Source organism: Parus major, chromosome 12 (assembly GCF_001522545.3).
Source record: "Parus major isolate Abel chromosome 12, Parus_major1.1, whole genome shotgun sequence".
Taxonomy (NCBI): Eukaryota; Metazoa; Chordata; class Aves; order Passeriformes; family Paridae; genus Parus; species Parus major.
In genome coordinates, this window is record NC_031781.1 from 900,758 (window position 1) to 911,495 (window position 10,738).

General features: G+C 49.4%; 1 protein-coding gene and 1 long non-coding RNA gene across 2 annotated transcripts in view; both read left to right on the top strand.

The window, feature by feature from the left end:
* The first annotated feature begins 6 nt into the window (after window positions 1-6).
* On the top strand, window positions 7-2,517 carry LOC107210079. Its single transcript, XR_001523834.1, has 3 exons — window positions 7-1,155; window positions 1,261-1,405; window positions 2,176-2,517. It is a non-coding gene; the product is annotated as an uncharacterized LOC107210079 (long non-coding RNA).
* A 4,248-nt stretch (window positions 2,518-6,765) lies between these two features.
* LOC107210105 (antigen-presenting glycoprotein CD1d-like) overlaps window positions 6,766-10,738 on the top strand; it is an 8,275-nt gene continuing 4,302 nt past the window's right edge. Inside the window, 4 exon segments of the mRNA XM_033517517.1 lie at window positions 6,766-7,104; window positions 7,107-7,401; window positions 7,554-7,835; window positions 7,925-8,209. Coding sequence (XP_033373408.1) covers window positions 6,781-7,104; window positions 7,107-7,401; window positions 7,554-7,835; window positions 7,925-8,209 — 1,186 coding nt within the window. The 5' untranslated portion in view covers window positions 6,766-6,780.

Consider the following 10,738-nt stretch of genomic DNA (forward strand, 5'->3'; position numbering starts at 1 on the left):
TGTATGGCTTTGGTTTCAAATCCACCCAGTATTTTATAATGCTTCTCAAAAAGGGAAGGGTCTCATTAAACAGGAGATCAGTCAGTCTACATAGTGGGATTGACTTTGGGATGTTGGATTTGGAACAAGGAACAGAGAAGTGCCACAGACACATGACTGTTCAATGGATTGCATTTTCAGCTGTCATCCAAATGTCTCCCAGGCCTGTGATGGTGACATCTGGTCAGGATGAATGTAGTCAAACCTGCATGTCTTTTCACTTACACAGTGCACCAGTGAAAGTCAAAGAAAGAAAGAGACACTCTGCCTGTCATTCCAGAGAATTTTCCTAACTTAATTAATGCTCTCAGACTAAACTGCAAAGATCTCAGGTCATCAGAGGTTTGGAATTTTGTGTTAACCTGAGTTTAGGTGTGGCATTTGGGGACAGGGTTTATTGTTGGCTTTGGCAGTGCCAGGTTAGCAATCAATCTTACAGGGCTTTCCAACCTAAATGGTTCTGAGATTAGTGCAAGGGAAACACCGTCAGGACCTGTCATTGTTTTAGGGTTTACTCTCTTTTAGAAACTTACCTGCTGATTTTGTTGTGTTTTTATATGCTTATTTTGGTTTTTTGTGGTACTTTGTGTTGTTGATCACCTTCCTAATGGGTATCCCTGGCCCACCTCTTGCTTCTGGCACTTTTCATTTTTGTCCCTTGTGAGTTAGGTCTGTATCCCAGGACTATGTCTTAGAAGGGCTAGTGCCCAAGGGCCTGCACTGTCCAGGGACTGGCATTTCCCACAGCTCTTCTCTTCATGTTTTTTAAAATCTCTGCTTATTCCATAGCTACTATTAATTCACTGTCTGGTATGCTAAAGTCTTCTAAATGAATTACAACTTGTTATGTCCTGATGAGGGAGGTGTAAAAATACCTTAGTGAAGAAAGTCCTCATCGTAGCAGAAAAAAATCCCCAAATGAAACCACACAACAAGGAGTGTAGAGCTTGCTTTTTAATACTTTCAGGAAGCAAACCAACAAAAATCTCTGTACAATAGAATTTAGCATTATGTAACAGTTCTTGGGTTCCTTTTCCTTTTAGAATTCCTCCAAAGTAAATGAGCTTGAGTTTAGCCCAGCATCCCTTACTAAAGACTGTGACCAACTGAGTTGCTGTGAGTAAGGAATTCCTGGATTCCACTGAGTTTTCATTCCCCTGGGTACACAGGGAGTGTGTAGAGTGTGAGGTTGTGGTTTGTTCTTGCTGCTGTTTCTTACAGGGGAACCTGTGGAATTTGCCCTTGAACAAAAGAGAGTATCCAGTCAGGCTGAGGGTGCAGTGCAGCTGCTGCAGCAAATGGAGCAAACAGGAAAGAAAGGAAACACGAAGTCAGAGGGAAGAGGTCTTTCACAGTTCTGGAGAAGGTACTAATCCTGCACTGATGAGCAGAGGCAATCCTGGCACTGTCCAAGCCTATGTCAAAGGTTGGCAGTGCCAGGTTGTTTTCCATCATTTTGAAGAATGGAGACATCTTTTCTGTGATTAAACCAAAGTGCCCCAAGGCAAAGAAAGGGATGTTGTTTTATCTTGTGCTAAGGGGCAGCATTCCCACTAAATGTTCCTCTTCTGAGCTGTCTTTAGGAAAAACTCCAGATAAGAGAGTCACTGAATCTCCATCTCAGCCCTTATACAAAGTGGCTTTCCTCAGCTGAGAAGTGCCAGCTAAAAGAGTCTTCCCAGATGGACCTTCAGCCCCATTAAGGTTCATGTGACCTTTATTTGGCCACTGAGCAAATCTGGACTTTGTAACTCTGACTCCCAAAGTCACCATTTCAAATGGAAATCAGTGTCACTGTGCAGACACCTGCTGTTTGCCTAAAGGAGTTATTTCATGCTGCTGAGGCTGGATCCTGTGAGTGCTGTCCATCACTGCACAGCACCAGCTGGATATTGGCAGCTGCTGGTTTTTGTTAGTGTTTTAAAAAATAAAGCTTCTTGTTAATTGTAATGTGTGCCATTCCTTTGATGACTGACACCAGACCATTAGTGCACAAGTTATTGTTTCCTCTATTTTTTCAGTTTCCCTTTGTATTGTTTTGTACTGGCATTGTGTCTTTCTGTGGGACAGAAATTAGCTTTTTCATGATTTTCAGAGAAGTCTAATGTGCTTTTTTTGTTGTTATTGTTTCCCCAGCATCTTTTCACCACTACAACATCTTTTTGGTGGAAAAAACTGACCTGGAAGTACTAATTGTTGCGGAAAGGTAGATTTGTAGTATGAATATTGGGTTGCACTGTTTCTTCTGTAATTCAGCTTTTCACATTGCATGTCTCAGCTATTAAATGCTTTAAATTAAATTCTACTTTGCTAACTTTTTCAAAGTAACATTCTGAAGATGTTGGGTTAGAACAACCTGTTGGGTTTTTGTTCATATCTTAGAGGTTTTGGAATAGAGCAAGATTATGACCCTTAAGTGTCATAAATTGTCAATTTTACGTTATGTGGTATTCTAATAAAACTAGAATCAGCTTGGAACTGTGTGTTATTTTAATCAGACTTACCTATGCTGAAGATACTCTTTCCCTCAAAGAAGAAGCAGAGGTTTCTAGTATTAGATGCACTCCAGTACTATGCTTCACAGCATTAAAAAGGTCAAAATGATGGATAAATATTTTGCATTAGATCTTGCCACTGCACTACGACTTGGGTAATTATTTATGCATTCAATATGTAATGGGATGAGGTTAGAATTGAAAATTTCAGACATGCCAAAGCCACACTCAGGCAGCTTTCTGTCGCCATGCTTATGTTTTTTAAATGATCTATCATCTTTGAGCCAGCCCCTGGGCAGCTGGCTGGGCAGGTGACTCTGCTTGGCAAGGGCTTGGGCCCAGTGGCCTCCAGAGTTCCCTGCCAGCCTTGGCCACAGTGTGATGTGATGTGATGTGATGAGGTGTTGCCTGAGAGAGTTTCTTTCCCTTGTTAAACTGTCTGTATCTTGGCCCATGAGTGTTTTCTCACATTTGCCTTTGTGACTCTCTCCCCAGTCCTCCTGAGGGAGTGGGCAGCAGGATGGGGGGTCACCTGCCAGCCAGGGCTACCCCAGAAGGGACTGCAGTCCGCAGAGAAGCCAGGTGGGAGCACAGGCAAAGCAAGAGGCCACACTGTGCACAGACCCTGTACCCTTGTGCTTGGCCAGTGGCACCGAGTGTGACTTGCAGTGTAATGAGCAAGAGAAGTCTGAGGGGAAGCTGAGCCTGGGAAATGGCAGGAAGGAAGCCAGATGGGTCTATTTCAAATGAGCATGTGTCCTGGCTAACCCAAGATGTTGTAGTCCATATCTATCCTGCCCAAACTTGTTACTGTTTCTTTAAGATCCAGTGCCATGGCTGGAAGTTGACATGTGAGGGACAGGGGTTGCTGGAGTTCCTTTTCAAAGTCAGGGGTCCTGCAGGCAGACCCCTCTTGCCTTGTGGTCTTTGCTCAAAGCAGAATCTTTGCTTTGGGTTTTTCTGTTGGTTTTTCTTTTCCCCCCTCCCTTTAGTTCATCTCTTGCATCTTGGGCTGCCATAAGGCAAATTCCAGGAGTGCTCGTCAGCAGCACAATGCCAGAGAGAACACTGGCCCTGCTCCAGTCTGAGTTGCCCATAGCTTGCCAGCAGTGCCCAACCGAGGCAAGAAGGCACCAAGTCACCCCAGCCCAGCTGCTTCTCTGCCACAATGAAGGTAAAATCTCTCCATGAGTTCTGTTTGCTGAGTATCCCCTCTCGGAATGTGCCAACTGCCTTTGCTGATGGAGAGATAAGTAGGGAGGAAGGCTGATTCTGTTTTCCCTTTGTCCCCCTAAACATGCTTGCCTGTGGGGGATGCCATCTTGAAAGGGGGGAGTACCCCTCCATTTTGAGTTTTTCTTTGTTCCTGTGGAATTTGTGGAATTTAGCAATTTTGTATCTAGTAATTATTTCCAGCAGTAAGGAGAAATTAAATAAGAATAGATCTAAGTGGATTGTGTACACTGGACCTCATCTTGACCGACAGGGGCTGCATGTTATTTGAGTTTTGTCACATGAATCAGCACGGGACTGCGAATGGCCTCTCAGCTGCTCAGCAAGAAGTGACCAGCAGTCATCTCAGGGGACACCATGGGGACAAGTGTTCACCTCACAGGACTGCAGAGATAAAAGGCCCCTTGTATCTTCCCTCCCTGGCTGCCCCATGGCTGTGCTTTGACATCCTGACAGCCAAACACTCTCCTCCGGGCCTAGGACTAGTGGGAGGGGTGTGGACCTTGTGGTGGCATAGCTGGACATCCCCTGTGTCATGCTGCTGGGGAAGTTGGTGTCATTTCTGGGCCCACCAGGCCACCACAGCATCCCTACTTCTCTCTGGGACAGCTCTGTGTGATACATGGAAGACTCCACAACTCGTTAAAGTTGTAATTATGCATTAGATAAGTATTAAATCCAGCAGTTGGGCATATGTGGGATCTTAGCCCAGAGTTGTATGTGCTGAAAGTGGGAATTGTTCCTCGTTTATTCTCTGTGAAGTAGGATTGTGCAATGTGCCTAATGCATCTTCATTCCCTGGCCCTGCCTAGCCCTGCTTCATGTGGTAATTAGCCACCAGTCCTGTCTGCACCTGTGCTTCCCCAGTTCAGGGGTCACCAGTGGTCGTCTGATGAAGGCTTCCAAGCTCTTCTTTGCATCTGAACTTTTCACCTTTCCTCCTTATGCATGCTCCCTGGCCCCCTGGTCATGGTCCAAGCCACAAAACTAGTCCTGGCCAGTTTTGGTGTCTGACCAACCCTTTTATCTCAGTCTCCTAGCATTCTTGCCTTCTCTCATCCTGTGTTTGGGTTAAAACTCCTTCCTGTCACAAAAGTCCTGCATTCTTTCACACAGTTTTGCTATCACAGCAAGCAGATGTTCATCTGCTGTTGAAAGCATGGCAGAGGTTGCAGAGACTATATACATTTCTCTACCAGGCGGAATACGTTTTAAATGTAATATACATTTCCAAGTTAGCTATTCCTAATAAATTAATCCCTACATTTTTAACTCCCTTGTCTCACATGGAAGGGAAAAGCTTTGGTGTCCTTTTGTCCTGATGTCTGACTCAGTGTCATGTGGTGCTGGAGCTCAGCCTGCAGCAGCTCCATATGGGCTTTGCCAATGTCCCTACAGCTGGAGACACCAAAAATGGTGACACTCCCAATTGTGCTTGGGAGGGTCACAACATGGATACCTCTGCCCCTGTTGAGTGTGACTGTTACCAGGGCACCCCACCTCAGACTTCTCCTCAGCTGTGGTTTCAGCTCGGCTTTTGCCCTTAACATGAGCACCCCCAGGAAAGGGAGAGAGAAACTGCAGGTGAGGGAGGAGTAGTGGATGCAGGACATTGTAGGGTGAGGCAGGCTCTGCTCACCCCATTGTCCCTCCAGCACTGGACACTGCTGCCAATTTGGACAGAGCAGAGAGAAGGCTCCCACAATTTCTGTTTCCATGCAGAAGGGGCTCTTGGGGAGGTGGACCAGATTCCTCACCAAAGCTGGTGGGAAGGAAAGGCGAGTTGCCAGCTGCAGCCAATCCTCAGGCCCTTCCCTGTGGGGACATTTAGGGCAGAATTCAGGCTCCCCTACACTGAAAGGTGCAGGGAAGCAGAGAAGAAACTCCCAGGCCCCATGGCATGGATAGAGCTCCATGGAAAGGGGGAAGGTGCATATCCACTGCAACTCCCTGGAATGGGCTTGATGGTGGGATCATCCCCATCCCAGCTTGAAGATCCTGTCCAGCCAACGGCCACTGCTCCAGGAGTCCGATGACTGTCAGTGGGAAACAGGTCTTTCCAGGCCCTGCAGCCTCTTTCCTCTTGGGACCACCACACTATAGCTGATCTAGTCCCTTCACTTCTTGGACACCAAGAAGAGCTCCTGGAGGACTGCTTCCTCCAGCTGTTCCTGCAGCCATCCCTGACCCCACAGCTGTGGTCCAGGCTACAAGTGCTCATCACCTCAACTCTGGGAAGTCCCTTCCCCAGGATGAGACCAGCAGTGCTGAGGGGTCAAGGGATATTACCATAAACTTTTCTCCTTCACTCTCTTACCCCTCAGAGTTTTCCAAGGCCATGGCCCAGCTCTCCTGCAGGTTTGCCACATCACTGGCTTATACACCTGTGGCTCATCAGAGTGGCCTAGCTGTGGGATGGTTGGGAGGTGACAAAGAGGCATGGGACCAGTGCACAGCCTGGGGGCACAGAGAGCCCAGGCATGAGGCTTATGGTGGGAACAGGGCTTGCCTGCCCCATGGAAAAAACAGTCATGTTGTTGTGAACCCACCTGGCAGCGCAGAGCAGGGGGCAATGTCTGTTCTATGCAGCTCCAGATATGCCAGACACAAGTAAGGGACATTCCTATCAGGAATGCAGCACATGGCCAAGTGACACGTCCCCCTGAAAGGGGGGTACAACAAAGGACTCAGTTCACCCACATCACTCATTGTCAAGGTGCTGCTGCAGCCATGAGAGACTGCTCCTGCATGCAATGGAACAACCTTGCTGACAATCAAATTCCCCCAGCACTCACATCCATACTCAGGATGCACCAGCTCACTCCAAGTGGGAACCTCAGAGCCCTCCCCTAAACCTCAGTGCCAGCCCCATTGGCTGCCAGGGGCATTGGCACCGGCAGAGCTGCCCGGGCAGAGCCAGCCTGAGGAGACCTCTGAGGCCACATCTCTCAACAGTCTGTTCTTCCTGCTGCTGCACCAGCTGCTGCACACTCTGGGCCTCACTGCTGGAACCATGCAGGCCCCTTGCTGCTCCCTCCTCCTCTACCTCGTCCTCCTCTCTGGGGCATGGGCAAACCTCAAGGGTAAGTGGGACCCCTGGCTCATGCACATCTACCTCCATGGGACTCCACAGGGGTGTCCCAGCTCCCCACCCTCCTTACTCCTCCTTGTCCCTGGCTCCACACCTCCTCCTCAGCAGGAATGGCTATCCCAGGTGGGTTCAGGGGATGGGAACTGGGGCTGTAAAGGCTGTAAGGGGCTTATGGGGGACCTGTGGATCCCTGCAACCTCAAGGATCCATCCCTCAGCTCCTACACTTTCCTCAGCCCTCTTCTCCCAGTCCCATCTCCTCCCTGTCAACCCTTGTCTCATGTAGGGACCTTCACTATCCGTCTGCTCCAGACCACCACCTTCCAAAACACCTCGTTTGTGGAAACGGAGGGGCTGGGCCTGCTGGAAGACATCGAACTTGGTTTTCTTGATAAACACACACGGTCCATCCACTTCTGCCAGCCCTGGGTGCACCCAGCCCTGCCCTACGCTGACTGGGACACCATTGATAACCTGCTTAAGATTTATTTACAGCAGTTCCACCATCTGATCAATGAAAAGGCTGCGCAAAAGGACGTCCCCTGTGAGTGCCCACCCTGCATCCCCTTTCTGAAAAGCAGCTGGGAAGTGAGGAGTGATTTGATGGTGCTGGTGGTGTATAGGAGACACTGACCATGTGTGCAGGAAAGAAATCCCAGCCCCTCATGCACTTCTCTCTCCTCTCTGCCCCACCAGACCCCTTTGTGGTTCAGTGCATCGCAGGCTGCGTGCTGTACCCCAACAGAACCTCCCAGGCCTTTGCCTATGTGGGTTACAATGGTGAGGATTTCCTCAGCTTCAACACAGAGAACATCACTTGGACCCTCTCCCAGGACACCAAGTTGTCACGGTATGTCCAGTCATTTCTCCAGAACTACACCGCCTTGAGTGAGCTGGTGGAAATCGTCTTCAACGATACTTGTGTCGATGACATGGAAGTGCTCCTGCAGTATGGGAGGGCAGCTGTGGAGAGACAAGGTGAGACCACCCTGACCCTGCAACAGCCACCCCAAAGCCCCCCACACTGGGGCCCAGCCTTGCCCCACCCCTTTGCTCTCATTCCCCAGAGCTGCCCGTGGCCACGGTCTTCGGCCGCACCCCCAGCCCAGCCCAGCTGCTGCTTGTTTGCCATGTCACTGGCTTCTACCCCCGTCCCATCAGTGTGGCCTGGCTGCGGGATGGGCAGGAGGTGCCCCCGGGCCCGGCACTCAACACCAGCAGCATCCTGCCCAACGCTGACCTCACCTACCAGCTCCGCAGTGTCCTGGCCGTGACCCCCCGTGACGGGCACAGCTACGCCTGCCGTGTGCGCCACCGCAGCCTGGGCACCCGCAGCCTCCTCATCCCATGGGGTACGGAACACCCATGGAGCCTGAGCCACCCTGCCCCACAAGATGGAGCAAAGCCCAGAAAGTTCATGGCAGCTTCTCCTTATGTTTCCCAGGGAACTCAGAAGTGGTGCTGATCACAGGGCTCATGGCTGGGCTGCTTGCAGCCATGGCCATAGCTGCCATGTCAGTGTTTTGGGTGTGGAGACAAAGGTGAGTCCCTGTCTGCCCCTTGGAACAGCAGTGAGAGAGGAGTGGAAATGCCCAGGGGATTTCTGCACTGAGCAGCAAAGCTCTTGCTTTGGTCCTGTCAGATGCTGTCTGCACTCCTACAAGGTCTCTGCCATTGAGCAGAGCTGTCTCCCTCTCATTTCAGAAAGCACCAGCAGATGCAGGAATCAGAGTCCAGGAATTCCATCCTGAGCAAAGAGGCTTAGCTCAGAAGGGAGCCAGCAGTCCCCATCCCCTCCCACTGCCTTCACAGCAAGAAGAACTACATTTTTCTGCTTCACCTAACTTCTGGGCATTGTCAATTGCAAGACTAACTCAATTCAGAGATGCACAAGAGAAACACGGCAAGAGAAACCTGAGGTTTTGACTCACTTGAATTTTTTAAACGAACACAAATGCAAGTCTGAGACCTCCTCACGTGATCATCTCTTAGCTTGTGCCACTGACCTGTCTACCCACTGGTGCTCTAGGGCACCTCAGTGCCCAATGGCAATTTCTCCTGGTTCTGCTTCAGTAACAGTTTTGTCAGAAGGTGAAAAGCTGTCCCCTTCTACTGTCACTTTGGGGTACTGTTTTTTCCTTAAAAATGCCTTTATTTGTGCTGAGACTGAACTGTTCCACACAGACTAAAAGAACCTGGACATAAATGGCTTTACAAAGTGCTGAGTAACACTGAAACTCTGGTGTAATGTGTGGGAGCTGCAGATGTGTATGAAAAGGAAATAAACCATTCATATTTTCACTAAGATCATGTGCCTTTCCTTAGCTGTTGAATGGGCTTGCAGAGGTTTTGCCACATATAGAAGCTGAAACACCGCTGAATTATTGACACTAATTGCAGAAAGCACCAAGGCATGTACGTATGTGCCTGTGCATATATGAACATGTTCTCACATACTGCATGGAAATAAGCAACTGTGCACATGAGGATAAAGTGACCCCAAGGCTCCTAATAAAGGAGACAAAAGAAGCCCATGTCCCACCAAAGAAGCAGAGTTCACACACACACACAGGAAGGCAGGTTAATTCATGCTCCCAACCAACTTGAACACGTAGCTTCAAAACGTTTGGTTTCACTGGACAACTTCCTGCAGAGTTTCCTGGGATAAGTCTGGCAGCCATGTGCAAGCCAGAAAATCTGGCTGGCTTGTGGCCACCACAAATATCCACCACAAATCCAATGGTGTTTGTTGTCCCCTGGCTAGACCTTGGAAACCACAATGCTGGGGTGAGGACTGTGTTTCCCTAGCAGCCAGAACCTGCTGGCATCACAGGGCTCAAGGACCTTGCTGCAAGAGGAATGACACCAAGCCTCTGCCAGCCCCTGCTGACTTGGGACAGGCAGATGAACTTCTTTGCTGTGGACATGACTTCCAGGGAAGACCTGGAAAGCAGGTGCAGCCAGTGAGGAAGCCTGTTGAGGAAAGCTGTTCATGTGAATGACCTCCCAAGAGACCCTGTAGTACCACACACACAAACACCTGGTACCAGGGGGGTGTCTGCAAGCGTTTGCTCACATCCCCTAACAGACCTTACAATAACATGCCCCACCCAGACATTTTAGAGGGTTCTTAAGGCACCTCATCACAGCCCAGTGCAGCAGTTCCTGCTGCTCACCCACCCACCAAGTATGGCACCCAGAGGCATCCCTGTCAACCCCACCCCAACTTACCCAGGCATGAATTGGGGCTTACAGCCTCCACCTCAGAGGGATTACAAGGACAAATGTCACCTTTGGGGTCTTTGAGGACCAGTGGCCACATGAGAACTTCAAAGTCCTATAGTGCTCCAGGGCAGGGGGAAGGTGAGGACCAGTAATCTCTTGAGAGGACTGTAAGGACCAAGTCACCTGAGGGAACTGTCAGGACCAGTGGTAACCTGGGGGTGACTCTGAGGACCATCATCACTTGAGGGAACTCTGAGGACCAATGATCTGTGTGGACCAACAGCCCCCTGTCCCCTTGGGTAATTTTCACACCAGAGAAGTGATAATATGAAGGAGGAAGAAGTTGTAAGCAAAAAAGGAAGTGAAAAAAACTCCAAACATGAGAAGTACATTCAGTAGAGAAGCAGAAGGGCTAAAGCAGAACTTTAAAACAGATCCACTGCAACAGTGGGAGACATCTGGAAGAATTTCCAATGAGCACATTGTGACCACCCACACAAGCCTGGTTCTGTGAGCAGACACCGACAGTGTCACATGCACCTGCACAGGACAGAGGGCTGTGAATGGCCTCTCAGCTGCTCAGCAAGAAGTGACCAGCAGTCATCTCAGGGGACACCATGGGGACAAGTGTTCACCTCACAGGACTGCAGAGATAA